This window comes from Miniopterus schreibersii (assembly GCF_964146895.1).
Source record: "Miniopterus schreibersii genome assembly, chromosome: 3".
Taxonomy (NCBI): Eukaryota; Metazoa; Chordata; class Mammalia; order Chiroptera; family Miniopteridae; genus Miniopterus; species Miniopterus schreibersii.
Genome location: NC_138103.1, coordinates 3,956,199 through 3,974,514, shown reverse-complemented (window position 1 = coordinate 3,974,514; position 18,316 = coordinate 3,956,199). Strand labels below are relative to the sequence as shown.

Below are 18,316 nucleotides of genomic sequence, written 5' to 3'. Positions count from 1 at the left end.
CGACTTCCCTTGAAAAGCACACTGATTATCTACTTTTATAAATTAAAATCCTGTATTAACCTAGTTTTATTTTCATAAACCTCTCTAATTAACATGTTGTGTAAGTTTACTACATCAGTGGTTTTTTCTTGTGTTTATCCCAGCCCCCCTTTCAAATACCATGCTTTGCTCCCTGCTCCAATATTCCAGTATTGAGTGAGCTTTGGGACCAGCTAAACCTGCCGTTGCCTGTCTGCTCTGGTTACCTGTCTGCTCTGGTTACCTGTCTGCCCTGATGCATTAGCCTGTGAGCTTGGCTCCTTCCTCAGCCCTCGGAGTCCGCTCCTTGTCTCTGGCGCCTCCCTCAGGAAGCCGGGAGTGAGTGGTCAGAGCACCCAGTGCTTGGCATGCACTCTTCCCTCCCTCCCTTTTTAAACAACATGTTTGTTCAAGAATTTAACTTAATGTTTGCATTTGTTTTAGTAGGTGGCAAGTGGGAGAAACCATCGGAAGTTTTGGAAATCAAGGGACAGAACTGGGAAGAACAGGTGAACAGTCTGCCTGAAGTTTTCAGGAAAGCGGGTTTTGTTATCGAAGCGTTCACCAGACTGCCGTACCTGTGTGAAGGGGACATGTACAATGACTACTACGTCCTGGACGACGCTGTCTTCGTCCTCAAACCCGTGTAGCCCGTGGGCCGCAGTCTGCAGAGCCTGCGCCAGTGTCCCTCCGAGCAGCATCTGTGGTCTCCATCACGCGAGGGAGGAGCTCGGGACTGTCGTGCTAAATATCATGTAGGAATTTAAAAAGCCAAAATACTAATTATTTCTTCGTAGTGTGTAAAAGGAATGTTTTTTTAAAAGCCAAGAACCCAACTCTTTGAGGATTTTATCAGCTCTTACTCAATGCAGGTCTCACTCCAATTATGGAAGATATTTTTTATACTTAATTGCAGTGGGGACTCCTTCCCAGTCCAAGCAATAGCCATGACTTCCCATGGCACCGATAAATCGGATGGTTTTTAATAAAATGAAGACTGGCAGTAAAGGCCTCCGTTCAGTTGCCCATGCTGGTGATAAGGTGTAGCCGCCCTCTTTCATGTCTAGACCTTCTTTCTGTCCTTACTCAAGACACTGTTTTTAATCATGCTAATAAACTTTTTTGGAGATGACTTTGGTATCAGGTTTGAGTTCATGTACGGCTCCCCAGCACCTTTTCCCGCTTCCTCAGGGACGCCCAGGTGGTGGCGTTACGTGAAAGGTGCAGTTGACGTGGCCTGGAGAAGGCAGCCTTCGACCTGAGGGCCGGGAAGGGCCGGGATGCGGACTGAACCCTGGGGCCGCCGGGCCCAACCCTCAGCAGAGCGACCTCTCGGGTGCAGTGCTCAGGGCCGGCCCGCCCCCTCCGGCTGCTGGGGGTGATGGCGCGGCTCAGCCTGGTAGCTGACGCCCCGCACTCAGAACTCTGATTCTCCGGACACTCAGGTTCTCAGAGCTGAAACGTTCAATTGTGTCTACCAAAAAATGCAACCTAGAGATGTTTTAATTCAGCTTCTTACTCCACACCTGTATACCTCTTTCCCAGGACTTGGTTCTTCCTGAAATCCTTAACTGAATTTATTATTTGCCAAGAATATGGGTTGATGAAGACTGTGTCAGACCTGTGCACCCCAGAACCCGTGAGTGCCTCCAGCCGTATGCCCAGAAATGTTGCAGCGCAGGAGCTCGTTAGCTGACCAGTGCCACTGGGTTTCCCAGAGCAGAGCACTTAGCCCGGGATGTGAAATCTCCGTAGTCGCAGAGGCGCCCACTTGAGGTTGCCGTTACAAATATGTTATCCTTACCACTTTCTTTCTTTTTCGGCCAGGTGTTTCATTAAATATTCCCATTTATGTGCTCATAGGAGGCATCACATCAACACATTTACTGCAGCACCTGGGTGTAAAGGAGGCTTAGAGCCTTGAGAAGAATCCCTTCATCACTCGTTAAGCATGGCGCTCCCACCCCACACGCTGGGACTTCCACTGTTACCACAAAGTCATAATGAGAGTTGGGTTATGTGATTTATGTGAAGTTGTTGGTGCGCTCAGTGCTGTTTTCCAGGAATTCAAATAAGTGAAATGCAAACACTCGGCACCCTACACTGTCTAACTAGGAGGAGGAAGTGAGTGAGCAGCGTGGCGCCTGTGCAGTTGGGTTTTGCTTCTTCATGACCTTTCTGTCCGTCACAACCGGGGGCTGCTGCCCAGGCCCCGAACAGGGGCAACAGTGACGCTCAAGGAGGCAGGTTGCCCCAAAGTGTTTCATAACTTTGAAATCGAGACTTAATTTGATGGTCTGTTCAAAAAAACTCTCATTCTTCACTCAGAAAAGCAGGGAAAGCACATACATTTATGCATTTCAAAGATAAAACCTGGTTCTTAAAATCAGGTTGTCTGAAGACCAGCTTATCAGAAGCGATGTTCTGTGGTGAAGGTCCACACCCGCAGGTCCGCTCCGGTTCAGGGCTGGCCTCCGAAGCCTGCGGTGCGCCACCGCTCCACCAGAGGGCGGTGTCGCTCACTCGGTGGCTGGCTTTTTTGCTTCCCTAAATGGAGCCGTTTCCCCCCAAAGTACAATAAAGCTGCCTCTTGTCTGCACAGTCCTCATGTAAGTGCTTCGTATCAAGTTCAGGTTGCGCTAGAGAAATTAAGAGCTCTGTTTGTGGTCAGAGCAGGCTAACTATGTGACCTTAGGTCGTGGGGAGAGGAATGCAAGCTGCTCCCGGGCGTCCTAGCCCCTCGCACCTGCAGCTGTTCACCCCCGTCTCCCGGTGCTCAGACCCCTGATTCCAGAGAAGGGAGGGAGAGAAGAGACAATGCCCGTAGTCATGTCTCCCTGGTGCAGGGTAGTTAAAAGCTACAGTGTATCTTCTAGGCTTCTGTAAGTCATACCAGTTTTTACACAATTGGCCTAACAGAAAAGAAGCTGGGCTGGGAAAGAAAACTTCGTTGTTTCATGTCGTCTGAGTAGAGCTTTGTTCTCACTTTGTCCTGAGCACAGTATTCAAACAGATTCGGAATGAAGCAAGATGTTTCCACCAGTTGCTTCCCACCCCTTGGTGACTGATGAAGTTTCATGGTCTTTTTTCCTCTAACAACTACGGTACATTGAACATGGGCTTCAAGTGGCTAAAGCGACCCACGATGGCTGTGCAGGTGCCTACATGCTCCCGAACAAACTTACGTTCGGTGCACCCACGGTCCCGCTGGAGGACAGCGCCGTGAGTCAAGGCTGCCCGGCCTGAGCTGTACTTGCCCAGGATCATTGCTAACGCCAGAGAGGATGCTCACAGACGGACAACCAACTTATCCAAGACAAAATCATGAATTGGCAGAAAGAAGTTTACTCTGTATCCACAATAAGGAACATTTGTTTGTGATCTAAGTGAAAAACACACACCCAGATTGTGAAGGAACTAGTACTGCATAGAAAACTCAGCAGCCTGCCTTTTTGCAATTAGTGAATTATGAGATAATAGCCAGGCAACAGTGAACAGTACAATAAAAATAAAATTCCACATCTGCAGCTATCTGTACAGGCATTCATATTTTGCCGTTTGCTCGGTCAATTCTAATATATTTGTGTTGTCTTTGTCTTCTATGTAGGAATTCTAACTTTCAGTTGCTTGCTTTTTAAAAACTCATTTTAAAACAGACTTTTAGGGAGAAGATTTGGCTTTGGGTGGTGGTCACACAGTGCAATATATAGATCCCGTAATGTAGAAACCCACATCTAAAACCTGTATGACCATTATTAACCAATGTCATCCCAATAAATTTAATAAAAAAATAATAAACTTTTCTTTTGGAATAATACTAGGTTTAGAGAAATCTTGCAAAGACAGCACAGACAGTTCCTCTATACCCTTTACCTAGATTCCCTAATGTTAACATCCTATGTAGTTGTGGTATATATGTCAAAACTAAGAAATTAACGTTGGTACATTAGTGTTAAGTACGCTACAGGCTATTGGCTCATTTTTTCGTTAATAAACTGCTCTAGGAGGCAATTCAGGATATCACATCCCATTTAGTTGCTTACATTTAAAAAAAATATGTTTTTTATTGTTGATTTTAGAGAGAGAGGAAGGGAGAGAGAAACATCTATGTGAAAGGGTAACATCGATTGGCTACCTCCTCCACGGCCCTGGGCACGTGCCCTGACCGGAACTGAACCTCGACCTCTCGGTGCATGGGACAACGCTCAACCAACTGAGCCACGCCAGCCTGGGCTGCTTACTTTTAAAATTATTAGTTTACCAACACAGTACCATTATTTGTTTTTCTTCCAATTTTTTATTGCAATAAAATACACATAAAATTACCATCTTGACCATTTCTAGATTTACAGTTCAATGGTATTTAGTACATTCACAGTGTGCAGCCATCACCACCATTCATCTTTAGAACTCTTTCATCAAAGACCCGAAACTCCACACTAAACACTAACTCCCATTCCTTCTTTCCTCAGCATTCTACTCGAGGTTCCTTATATAAGTGGAATCACACAATATTTGTCCTTTTGTGTATGGCTTATTTCATACAGTATAATGTCCTCAAGGTTGATTCATGTCGTTGCCTGTGTCAGATTTCTTTCCTTTTTAAAAAATCATTTATTCCCCGGCCGGGTGTGGCTCAGCAGTTGAGCCTCGACCTAGGATCCAGGCGACCAGGGTTCAATTCCTGGTCAGGGCACATGCCTGGGTTGTGGGCTCGATCCTCAGTCGGGGGCGTGCAGGAGGCAGCCGATCAATGACTCTCTCATCATTGATGTTTCTAGCTCTCTCTCCCTCTCCTTTCCTCTCTCTAAAATCAATAAAGTTATATTTAAAAAAAATCATTTATTTTTCAGTTACAGTTGCCATTCAATATTATATTAGTTTCATATGTACACGTAATGATTAGACAACATATAACTTACTAAGTAATCATCTCTATAAATCTTGCACCCATCTGACACCATACATAGTTATTAGAACATTACTGACTATATTCCCTATGCTGTACTTTACACCCCCCCCCTTACTAACAATCAACTTGTACTTCTTAATCCCTTCACCTTTTTCACCCATCCCCCCAAACCCCGTACCATCTGGCAAATGTTAAAATGTTCTCTGTATCTATGAGTCTGTTTCTGTTCTGTTTCTTAATTTATTTTGTTTTTCAGATTCATTTATTGATAGGTATGTATTTATTACCATTTTATTGTTCATGTTTTTTTTTTCTTTTTAAAGAAGACCCTTTAACATTTCATGTAATATTGGTTTGGTGGTGATAAACTCCTTTAGCTTTTCCTTGTCTGGGAAGCTCTTTATTTGTCCTATTATAAATGATAGCTTTGCTGGGTAGAGTAGTCTTGGTTGTAGGTCCTTGCTTTTCATCACTTTGAATATTTCTTGCCACTCCCTTCTGGCTTGCAAAGTTTCTGTTGAGAAATTAGCTGACAGTCTTATGGGAGCTCCCTTGTAGGTCACTAATTGCTTTTCTCTTGCAGCTTTTAAGAGTCTCTCTTTATCTTTAATCTTTTGCATTTTATTTTTTAAAAATTTTTATTATTTAGAGGGAGGAAGGGAGAGAGGGAGAAACATTGATGTGAGAGAGAAACATTGATTGGGTGCCTCCTGCACATGCCCTGACTGGGGATCGAACCCACAACCTGGGTATGTGCCCTGACTGTAATCAAACGTGTCACCTTTTGGTGTGCAAGATGACACTCCAACCAACTGAGTCACACTGGCCGGGGCTTAACTTTTTGCATTTTAATTATGGTGTGTCTTGTGTGGGCCTCTTTGGGTTCATCTTGTTTGGGACTCTCTGTGCTTCCTGGACTTGTATGTCTATTTCCTTCACCAGGTTAGGGAAGTTTTCCATCATTATTTTTTAAAATAGGTTTTCAGTTTCTTGCTGTTTCTCCTCTCCTTCTGGCATCCCCATGATGGGAATGTTGGTACACTTGAAGTCCCAGAGGCTCCTTACACTATCCTAATTTTTTTTGGATTTTCTTTTTGCTGTAATGATCTGATTGGGTGTTTTTTGCTTCCTTATATTTCAAATCCCTGATTTAATTTTCAGCTTCATCTACTTTACTGTTGATTCTCTGTAAATTATTCTTCATTTTAGTTGGCATGCCCTTCATTTCTGACTGGTTCCTTTTTATGGTTCCCATGTCCTTCTTTATGCTATTGAAATTCTCATTAAGTTCATCTGTTCTTCCCTAAGTTCACTGAAAATCCTTAGGACCAGTGCTTTGAGCTCTGCCACTCGTGGGTGTGGGACCAGCATGTTCCACGTCTCCACCCCTCCTACCAATCTCCATGTGATTTATTTTTAAAAAATATATAACTTGCCTCTCTTTTTAAAAAAAATTTATTGATTTGAAAGAAACACACACACACACACACACACACACACACAGATATTTGTTGTTCCACTTATCCATGCATTCATTGGTTGCTTCTTGTATGTGCTCTGACTAGGTATCGAACCTGCAACCTTGGTGTATCAGGACCATGCTCTAACCAAATGAACTACCAGCAGGGCTACCCCCCCCTTTTTTTTAATATTAAAAGAAACAGCAAAACTTACTGGTATTTATTAAGTACTTGCTTTACATAAACACTCTGCTCATTATAAATTCAGTTAAATGGAAAATCCTTGCCTTGCGGGAGTATTTTTTCTTTTATTGGGGGTGACACTGGTTAACAAAATTATACATCACATCATCTGTACAGCGTACTATGTGTTCACCACCCCAAGTCAAGCTTCCTTCCATCACCATTTATCCTCACTATACCCTCCTCCATCTCCCCTCCTCCATGGCAAAAACCACACTGTTGTCCATGTTCATGAGTTTTTTTCTCTTTTTTCTTCTTTTTTGCTCAATCTCTCCACTCCCCCAACCCCTCCTCTCAACAGCTGTCAGCCTGCTCTTTACCTGAGTCTGTCTATTTTGCTTGTTAGTTCATTTTGTTCATTAGATTTCATATATGACTGAGATCATGTGGTACTTGTCTTTCTCTAACTGCTTTATTTCACCTACCGTAATGCTCTCCAGGTCCATCCACGCTGTCACAAAGGGTAAGATTTCCTTCTTTTTTTATGGCTGAGTAGTATTCCATTGTGCAAAGGTACTGTAGCTTTTTAATGCACTTATCTATTGATGAAGACTTGGACTGCTTCCAAATCTTGGTTATTGTAAATAATGCTGCTATGAACATAAGGGTGCACATATTCTTTCAAAATAGTGTCTCAGGATTCTTCAGTTAAATTCCCAGAGTGGAATCACTGGGTCATAAGGCAGTTCCATTTTTAATTTTTTGAGGAAAGTCCATACTGCTCCAGTCTGTTTTCCCACCAACAGTGCTCAAGGGTTCCCTTTCCTCCACACCCTCGCCAGCACTTGTTTGCTGACTTATTGATGGCAGCCTTTCTGGCAGGTGTGAGATGATATCTCATTGTGGTTTTAATTTGTGTCTCTCTGATGATTAGTGACGAGCATCTTCTCATTTGCCTATTGGCCATCTGTATGTCCTCTTTGGAGAAGTGTCTATTCAGGCCCTTTGCCCATTTAACCAGACTCATCAAGAAACAGAGAGAGAGGACACAAAGAAATAAAATCAGAAATAAAGAGGAAAAGTAACAACTGACACCACAGAAATACAAGGGATGGTAAGAAATATTATGAACACCTGTATACCGACAAGAGAGAGGGAGAGAGAGACATGATGTGAGAGAGGCACGTAGATTGGTTGCCCCCAAACAAGACAGGCCTGGGATCAGAGCCTGCAACCGAGGCATGCGCCCTTGACCAGAATCGAACCCAAGACCCTTCAGTCCACAAGCTGACACTCTAACCACTGAGCCAAACCGGCCAGGGCCATAGTCAATGAATATTTGACAAAGGGGGCAGAAACATACAAGGGGGTAAAGACAGTCTATTCAATAAATGGTGTTGGGAAAATCGGACAGATACGTGCCAAAGGATGAAACTAGACCATCTTCTTACACCAAACACAAGTATAAACCCCAAATGGATTACAGGCGTGAATGTTAGACTCGAAACTGTAAAAACCCTGCAGAAAACATAGACAGTCAGATCTTGGACATTTCTCGTAGTAATATTTTTTTCTGATACATCTCGGGCAGGGGAAACAAACGCGGCTCTTTCACTGTCTAGCGGTCAGAGCTTCCATCCGGCTCGGTTTCAGGTGGTTCTGAGCGATGGTGGTTCTGTACTTTAGTTGTAATGTTGATGTGGTTGCGGGAGGGTGCGAGCCCTGCGTTTCCCTATGCCGCCCGCCGCCTTGACTGGGAGTCTTCTTTCCTCTTTATGGCTTAAAAATATTCCGTTGCAGATAGAAACCGCATCTGGCTGATCCGCTCACCGGCCGGTGGACCCCGGGCTGCTCCCACCTGTCAGCTCCTGCGAGCTCTGCCGCCGGGAACAGGGCCCCGCGAGTGTGGGTCGTTGCTCCTCTGGGTGTCTACCCAGGAGTGGAACCGCTGGATCGCCTCGTGATTTCATGTTTAGTTTTTGGAGGACCCTCCACACTGTGTTTCACGTCGGCCGCACCATTTTACATCCCAGCAGCAGTGCACAGGGGTCCCGTCTCTCCACGTCCTCCCCAACGCTTGCTAGTTTCTGTTTTTCTCTCTAGTAGCCACCCCAACAGGCGTGAGGTGGTATCTCATTGTGGTTTTATTTTTTAATTGTGGTTTTGACCTGCGTTTCCCTAATATTTGTTTTTACAGCACAACTTTATGGCACTGGGTTTCATTCACTAGTAATTCAGCTCGCTTTCTATACTGGTGATCACCGAACGGGAGTCAGTGTTCACTCACACCAAATACATTTTTTTTTAGCTATAAAATTTTATACTTTTGGAGAATTAGGAGAATATTATTACAGAACTAGAACTTAATATCTCCCTCTGGAGTTTAGAGTCAGTATGCTGTATTCATGTGGATTAAATACAAGCCATTTTAAAATTACTTTTAATACATGTAAAAGGAAAAGTAAACATTCCCCCCACCCCCCCCCAAATAAATGACCATGTAAAGTTGGAATGTCTTATACACCTGCATTTAAGTTCTGGAACATAGTTAAAAACAGAGAAAAAGCCCAAATGCTGTTTTCTTATATCATTTTCAGGAGTCAATACAGAATATTGGTTTTAAAGCCCTTTGACCCCTCAGCCCTTTCTTTTCTCTTTTAAAATGTTTTTATTGATTTTAGAGAGAGAGGAAGGGAGAGGGAGAGAGGGAGAGAAACACTGATGAGAGAGAAACATGGATTGGCTGGGGTTGGGGATCTAGCCTGCAGCCTGGGCCTGTGTCCTGATGGGGAACCGAACTGGAGACCTTTCAGCGCACGGGGGTGACGCTCAACCCACTGAGCCACACCGGCCAGGGCTTAGCGCTTCTCAAACGGCAGCGTCCAGGTGCTTGAGCCCAGGTAGAGAGAGAGAGAGAAACATCAGTGATGAGAGAGCCATCGATCGGCTGCCTCCCCCATGCCCCCCACTGGGGATCGAGCCCGCAGCCCGGGCATGTGCCCTGACCAGGAATCGAACCCTGATCTCCTGGATCCCAGGTCGATGTCCAACCACTGAGCCACGCCGGCCGGGCTCGCGGTCCTTTTATACTCGGCAGGACAGAACAGGTCTGCACTGGATCCTGTCACCTTGTTTTTATTATTTATTATCTATAAGGTGGCTGTGGCTGATCATAACGCCCTCCTGGGTACTGCATTATAAGTACATGTTTGTTATTGAAAAAGTAGAAAATACAGGTGAAAAGAGTAAAATACTAATAAGCCTTACCTATGTCCCATAACCGTGACAGCACCACTGTTAACAGTTGGCACATGCCCGTCCACTCTTCTTCTAGGCACGTATGTCCCCACACATTCCAATTTGCAAACTTTTAACAATAAAATTTAGAAATGAAAAGATACTTTAATCCTTCCAAGATAAACCATGTGAAATTCATAGACACCTATTTTCTAAATCAAAAATTGACAAAGGATGGAAGACATTTTCCATCATTTAGGGCTTGAGAGTAAGCTTCTTGTTAAAAGGATCAAACCAAGAGCCTGGGGATAATGGGCGTTTTTGAGGATGCTGGTAAGTATTGTAACTATTTATAAATAATATCAGTAACCACCAGATGAGCAACAGAACAGCACAGTCGGCCATTTCTGAGGAGAATGTTGAATTTTGTCACTGATAAAGTGTCAGCATTAGTAATTCAGTCATTACTTAAAATGTATCAGGTATTGAGATGTTTCATTAAAGGTGAAGGATTGCAAGGAAACCGCCAGGTTTGCAGTTACGTTTTCATTAGAAAAGGGGGACACGGTTATGCCTAATCCCACCGTGCAACCTAGTATTTCAATGTATTTCCTTTCAGCTTTTTACGAAAGTGCATTCACATGTATTACTGAACGTTTGGCTTTTTGGACATAAAATCATTTCCCGGTGGTCCTGTTGCGTGGTCGTTGCTAATGCCCATTGTAATAGGCGTCTGCACCCATGTCCTTACGGCGGACCCTCAGTTTGGGTCTCTTTCTACCCCCTCCCCCCACTGTTTTGGTTTATATGCCGTGTAGCGCTGCTGCTGCAAATAGCTTGGTGCACAAGCCGCTTTTACTTCTCAGGAGTTCTTTTTTTTTTTCTGTTTCACATAATTCGGTCACATTTACTGACCAAGGGGTCTGGACATCTTTATAGTTCTTATTATTTAAAAAAAAAAAAAAAATCGTTTTAGCCCTGGCCGGTGGCTCAGTGGTTAGGGCCCCGCGGTGGTGCGATTCCAGCCAAGGGCACAGCCTCGCTGCAGGCGGATCCAGCCCTGGTTGGGGCGCGTCTGTCTCTGAAAATCAATGGGGAGAATGTGCTCCGGCGGGATACACAACAGGACGTCTTTTCAGCGTGAAGACTCCTCGCGCGTACACGAGAAGGCGGCCCGAAGGCCCCCGCCCCCCCCGCCCCGCGGGCTCACCGCGCCGCGGTCCCGCCCGTCCCTGGAAACCCCGCGTCAGGGTCCCCCTGGCACAGCCTCCGACGGGCGCGGACTCCAACGGGGCCGCGTCACGACGTCCTGCCCGGGAGCCTGACCGTCAAGCAGATGCGGCCACGTCGGTCCAGCTGCCTCGTGAACCTTTACTAGCAGGTGGTTCGAATCCGGGGCCAAGCAGCGCCCCGCCAAGGCCGCGGGGGGCCGTCCCCCGAGCTCACGCTCCTTCCCCCGGAGCTCGGGAGCCGCGGCCGCAGGCGGGGTCCGCGCCCGGGTCTGCGCGGGGCGCCCGGGGTCCCACCCAGCCGCCTCGGCGGGAGGCGGTGCTGCGCAGGCGGGCGCGCCCTCCGAGACCCCCCGCGGGCCCCCTGAACCCCCCAAGCCCCCCCGCGCGCCCTCGCGCCGCCCTCTCTCCCCCCGCCCCCCGCCCCTCCCCCTCCCCTGCGCCCCGCCCCTCTCGCCCCTCTCGCCCCGCCCCTCTCGCCCCGCCCCGCCCCTCTCCCCGCCCCTCTCCCCGCCCCTCTCCCCCGCCCCGCCCCGCCCCGCCCCTCTCCCCCGCCCCGCCCCGCCCCTCTCCCCCCGCCCCGCCCCGCCCCGCCCCCTGCGCCCCGCCCCGCCCCGCCCCCTGCGCCCCGCCCCTCTCCCCCGCCCCGCCCCGCCCCTCTCCCCCCGCCCCTCTCCCCGCCCCTCTCCCCCCGCCCCGCCCCGCCCCGCCCCCTGCGCCCCGCCCCGCCCCTCTCCCCCGCCCCGCCCCGCCCCTCTCCCCCGCCCCGCCCCGCCCCTCTCCCCCCGCCCCTCTCCCCGCCCCTCTCCCCCCGCCCCGCCCCGCCCCTCTCCCCCCGCCCCTCTCCCCGCCCCTCTCCCCCCGCCCCGCCCCGCCCCTCTCCCCCGCCCCGCCCCGCCCCTCTCGCCCCGCCCCGCCCCTCTCCCCGCCCCTCTCGCCCCGCCCCGCCCCGCCCGCCTCCGCGGAGACTCCGAGCGGCGGAGCGGGCACCGCAGGTGAGGCGCGCGGGCCGAGGGGAGGACCCGCAGGGCCAGGCGCGGGGGCTGCGGGCTGGGCTTCGCCGCGGGGCCTCCCCAGGACGGGGACACAAAGCAGGCAGGGGCGGCAGGTGACGGGGGGGGGGCAAAGGGCGGGTACGGCGGCTTTAGGGTCCCGGGAAGGGGGGCGTCCGTGGGGCGTGCTGAAACTCCCAGGAGAGGGATGCGACCCCCTTCACAGCAGCAGCCACAGCAGCGGCAGCTTTGTGAGGCGTCTCCGGCCAAAGCAGCGACCACGAGGCCGCTGGCCACTGAGTTTGCTCTGCGCGGTGCGGGCTTGGCTCTGGTCTGTAAGCAGGAAATGGGGAGATGCCGGGAAAGCAATGCATTGGAGAAAACTCTGAAAATGTTTTCATGGTCTTTGTGAGGGAGTTACTATTGCCATCCCCGTCGTACAGAGGAGGTAACGAAAGCCCAGAGAGGTTAAGGAATCTGCCCAACAGCACACAGCTAGTAAAGGATGAGAGCCCCGGCTCCTGTTCCTGAGGTGGCACCAGGCGCCTGGAGCCTTAGGTCTCGGGCTGCTGAGCAGAGCCAGAGAGCAAAGCTGGTAAATGCCTGGAATCCTTTAGCTCTGCTTGGGATCTGGCCCCGACACTTTGTAGCTGTGTGACCTGGGGTAGGTCACGTGGCCTCTCAGAACCCGTCTCCTCATCTGTGAAATAGATAATGGTAATGTTGGCCTCAACGATTCTGCAAGAATGAAGTGACAGAGCGTGTACAGGGACACACACTGAGTTCTCTCTCATTCAGTGGTTGCTGGGTTCTCGTCACCAGGGAGTCGTGCCTCGGGACCCCTCTCCACCGCTTGCCTGGTGTGTGATCTCTGCACATCCACAGAACTCCTCCTGAGACTAACCCTCAGGGCTGGTAGAAAGAGCAGCTGGGAGGCAGGGCCTGGCACATGGTAGATGCTCAGTGAGATCATTTCTTTCTCTCTCTCCTCTCATTATGGAATCTCCAGCCTTCCAATGTGTTCTCTGGAGAGAAAGAAAGGAAGAGGAATGGCTGTGCCGAGTCTCACCTTCAGGGGCAGGGCGGGACAGGACCTCAGGCCTCAGGCCTCTAGTTCAGAAAGTGCTCATTTCCTGGAGCTCTGCAGTCCCTGGGAGCAGGGCCATTCCATCACCAAGGTTAGAAGTAAAATCCAAATCCAGTTCCACCAGCCTGGTATCCTACCAGCTGGACAAGTTGGCTCATTTGTGTTATAGTGATGAAAATGCTATCTTTTTTGAGGGGGAGTGGTGGTGGAAAATCTCCAAGTTGGTTTCTGCAGGTGCATATATATGTGTTCACGGTACAGACCTTAAATGGAGCTGCTTTGCAGACGGTAAAACTCCGTGTCATTGTGAATTGTTGGTTTGTGTCTGGAATGGGAGGCCCAGCAGTGGAGGAACCTCCCAGTATCTTTGCAAGTTTCATAGAAAATGAAATGTTTCTCATCCATAGGGTGAGCAACATGTCCTGGTTCCCCTCTGACAGTCCCAGGAAACCGGACGGTTGGTCTCCCTGCTCATCCAAATGCTTGTATTTTCTTAGGAAACTGCTCATTTAAGGTTCGTGGTTACTTTTGCGCTTTCATTGTAGGTTCCAACAAGGCAGCCCTTGCCTGATTTCCACCCTTTGGTCTGCTGGGGGGTGGGAGGGCGGTGGTTTGGTAGCAAAGGGGTGGGACCCATGGAGAAAGCTATTGACTCCCTAATCTCCACTGCCCTGCTCCAGCCTTTCAATCCTTTTGGCCAATCTCCTAAAAAAGAGTGACCTAAAGGACTTTTAATTCAAACCAATGGGTTGGGGTTTCACTGGAATGGGTGTCGGTGTCAGTAATTGTAAACTTCTCCGTAGAGTTAATGGGAGGCTGTAGCCAGAAATACAAGGAGCTTTATTGTCTAGGAAACCCGAGAACTGTGACTGAGGCCAGTGCCCCAGGGCAGCTGACCAAAGGCCAGGGAGAAAACAGGGCCCAAGGCTCTCCAGAGCCCAAAAGACGCAAACCCAGTAAGAGTTTGTGTGAGATTGAAAAGACCATCCTGGGCGCTGGATTGGTGGGTCAGAACCCATCTACAGAGTGCTTTGAAATCCAGTTTGGAAGGCTCAGCTTTTGGCATCTGGAGGTTTCAAAAGTTTGAGTTTATTTTGTCCTGGGCAGTAAAATGAGCATAACTGTTTCCAAAGCTGAATGTGGAAGCCCCCTTGGGGGATAAAGAATCTATTTGCACAACAGGCTAGACAATACCAGGGAGATCTGTATGAAAGACCGCTTGGGCGCCTCTGGAATAGTCTGGAAAGACATGGCTGTGCATTTTGGGGTTCCCATGAAGTTCCTGTTAAGAGGGGGTATCCGTATTTGAGGTGTGGGCTGCCGGAGAGTCAGGCAAGCATTGTGTAATTGCCACACTTCATCTGACCTGACCCAGGACCCAGGAGCAGCTCCGAGGGTCCTCCCTCTCCGCACTTGACCTCGAGGACACCATATCCTCTCCTGTTTTCCTCTTGGCCCTCTGGCCACTCCTCTCAGCCCCCATTCCCGTTCCTCCTCACCTATCCACCCTCTTTTACTCAAAACACGGCAGTCTTTTTTGTTTTGCTTTTTTTTTTTTAAAAAAAATTGTTAATGTAGAGAATTTCAAACACATACAAAAGTAGACACAAGAATATATGAACCTCATGTACCCATCACCCGGCTGCCACTGTCAACCCATAACCAACATTTTCCGTCTGTACCTGTCTCCCACCTGCTTCCTCCCTCTCGTGTTATTTCGAAGCCATCTCAGACATCGCATTTCGCTTGTAAATATGTCAGTATGCAGCTCTGCAAGGGAGTTGGCAGTTTTCAGCAAAGAGTAAGGATTTTCAGCTTTGTGGGCCACGGGGCTCTCCCTGCTTCCCAGCTCGGCTGGTGCAGAGTGAAAGCAGCCCCAGACAATGTGAAATGAATGGGCACGGCTGTGTGCCAATATAGCTTTATGGGCACTAACATTTAAATTTCATACACGAAATTTTCATGTCTGAAGGAATATTGTTCTTTCGATTTTTTTTTTAACCATTTAAAAATGTAAAAACCGTTTTTAGCTCACGAGCCACACAAAACCAGGTAGCTGATTGAATTCGGCCCTTGGGTTGTAGCTTGCTGACCCCTCGTTGGAGAGGTCATCAAGAGGACAGGACCACGGTTGGCCTGAGAGCTGGACCCGGGCAGTCGGAGGTTCCTCACCTCCCCGGCATTGGAATGTACATTCCGCCACGGGTCCCACAGTTTTCAAGGATGCAGCCTTGAGAGAGCCATGTGTTGTTGGACCCTCTGGACTGAATATATGACTGAACCCCATTAAGGCCTCTGTATAAAATTTTAAGATTCTGGTGGGCGGGGTGGAGATCTCATCTTTGTGGCTGCCCAAGACAATCCCAGGAAGCACATTCTCTTGCTTATAAAACTGCCACCTGCCCATCTGGAGTGGCCTGTCTTTTTCTTCTTTGCCCTCCGCATGTGGGGCCAGTTTGCAAACCAACATCCCTCCTTTGAAAGAAAAGACTCCTTTAACAATATAACCACAATTCTGTTACCAAACTTAAAAATATTAACAATAATTCTTTAAAATCTCTAAATATTCAGTCAGGGCTCAGATTTCCCCAGTTGTCTCATAATTTTTGTTTTTATGGTTTGCTTTAATCGGGATCCAAGTAGTCTCTAAGCCACTGATACAGCTAAGGCTTTTTATTTATTTATTTAAGTTCATAGTTCCTTCCTCTCTCTGTATCTCTTTCTCTCTTTGCAATATATTTGCTAAAGAAAATAGGTTGTTTGTTTTGGGGAATCGCCCAATCTTGATTTTGCTGGTTGTACCTGGTTTACCCAACAAAATCTTTTTTTTTTTTTTTTAAATATATCTTTATTGATTTCAGAGAGAGGAAAGGAGAGGGAGAGAGAGAGAGAAACATCAATGATGAGAGAGTCATTGATCGGCTGCCTTCTGCACGCCCCTGACTGGGGATCGAGCCCACAACCCGGGCATGTGCCCTGACCGGGAATCGAACCCCCATCGCCTGGATCGTAGGTCGACGCTCAACCGCTGAGCCACGCCCGGCTGGGCCACCCGACATCTTAACAAAGGAAATGCGCTGGTCTCAGTCCTTAAACTCACCTGGTTTCTCCTCTCGGGCACTTTCCTGGTAGTCTCATCAGCGTTGTGGGTTTGAATAAGGGCCGAGTGCTCTGTATGGATCGCTCCCCTCTGGAGCTCTCCCCGGCTGCAGATTCGAAGACCAGAAGGCCCACTTGCTGTCTCCACTCGGATACCTAGGAGGCTTCTCAGGCTTAGCACGTCCACTTCCAGTGTGTTAGCTGTACCTTCAGAACACCTGCAGCACTCACCCATTTCTCACCCCCTCACTGCCATCCACGACTGTCATTGTCATCTCTTATTGGTGCTCTCTGCTTCAACCATTGCCACTCCGCAGCAGTCTCAACACAGCATCCATGTGACTGGCCCAGGTTTAAAATGTCAGAGCATGTCTCTCGCTCTTGAGCTAATGTCCCTTCAGTGGCTCTCATCTCCCTCCAAGTAAAAGTCAAGGTGCTTAACAATGGCCTAATCTCACTTGTTTCTAGAACATTATTTCCACAGACATTCCATGATTTGAATTTTGAAAATGTCAGTCTGGCTTTTTTGTTTTGTTTAATAAACCCATATATAGAGAGCTTTATTTGTGTCAGGCATTGTTTTAAGTGATTTGCTATTTTTAAAAAATTCTCACCAGAGGATATGCTTATTGATTTTAAGGAGAAGGGAAGGGAGAGAGAGAGAGAGAGAGAGAGAGGAACATCAATGAGTTTCCTTCCATATGTGCCCTGACCTGGAATTGAACCCACAGCCTTTTGGTATATGGGGCGATGCTCCAACCAACTGAGCCACAGTGGCTAGGGCTAAGTGATTTACTATTAACTCATTTTATCCTCAGACGACACTATGATGTGGGGACCATTATTTACCCCATTTTACAGATGAGAAAACAGAAGCCCAGAGAGATTAAGTAACTTGTGCAACATCACACAGCTAGTAAGTGGTGGAGATGAGATTCAAACCAGGCAGTCTGGCTCCTCAGTTCATGCTTTTCCTTTCTCCTTTGAAATGAACTTTTGTGCGGTGTAATTGACATTAAAATAAAAGACGTCTGCTTAAAGTGTACAGTTCAGTGATAAATGTATGTCTGTATCTGTATAAAAGCCACTGCAATTAAGATATAGAAATTTCACCCCATAAAGCTTCCTTGTGCTCTTTCGAAACAAACTCCTCCCACTGTCCCTCTTGGTGTCCCAGGCACTCCTGATTTGTTTTCTGTCACTGTAGGTTATTTTATCTAAACTAGAATTTCGTGTAAATGGAGTCATGCAATATGTACTCTTTTGGATTGGCTTTTATTTGGCATTACATTTTTGAGGGCATCCATATTCTTGCTTAAATCAGTTTATTTCTCTTTCTCTGCTTATAATACGATATTTTTCTTTGGGTGCTTTCCTCTCCCCAAGGCAAACACTAATCTGTTTTCAATCCTGTAATTTTGCAGTGTGTAACCTTCGTGATTGCCTTTTCCCCCCACTCAACATAATTCCCTTAAGGTCCATTCAGATTGCTGCATATCCATAATTTGTTCCTTTTTATTTCTGAGTAGTATTGCATGATGTGGACATACCACAGTCTGTTTAACCAGTCACCAATTGAAGGATATTTGAATCGGTTCCAGTTTTTTACTATAATGAATAAAGCTGCTATAAACATCTGTGTACAGGCTTTTATGTGAACATAGATTTTCATTTCTGTGGGATAAATTCCCAAGAGTGCAGTTGTTGGGCTATATGTTAAATGCATGTTTAGTTTTATAAGAAACTTATAAACTACTTTCCAGAATACCTGCACCATTTTATTTTCTCACCAGCAATGTCTGAGTGATTCAGTTTCTTTGCATGCTTTCCAGCATTTAGCATTATCACTTAAAAAAATTTTTTTTGCCATCTGATAGATCTATAATGATGTTATGGTTTTAATATTTATTTCCATAATGGCTAATGGTGTAGAATGTCTTTTCATGTTCTTATTTATCACCTGGATATCCACTTTGGTGAACTGTCTGCTCACATATTTTGCCCATTTACTAATTGGATTGTTTATGTTTTTTACTGTTTAGTTTGAGAGTTGTTTATATATTCTAGATTGATTTTTTTTTGTCATTGGTGTTTTTTGG

The 18,316-nt window shown here is 47.4% G+C and overlaps 1 protein-coding gene across 3 annotated transcripts in view; it reads left to right on the top strand.

Annotated features, from left to right (window-relative positions):
* Window positions 1–1,150, top strand: part of METTL9 (methyltransferase 9, His-X-His N1(pi)-histidine) — a 38,087-nt gene extending 36,937 nt beyond the window's left edge. For 2 of the 3 annotated variants that reach the window (XM_081133122.1, XM_081133123.1), the window contains one exon: window positions 463–1,150. In XM_081133122.1, coding sequence (XP_080989248.1) covers window positions 463–668 — 206 coding nt within the window. In that variant the 3' untranslated portion in view covers window positions 669–1,150. The remainder of the gene's footprint in view (window positions 1–462) is intronic. The other variant, XM_081133121.1, reaches the window with a different exon arrangement.
* Window positions 1,151–18,316: the final 17,166 nt, after the last annotated feature.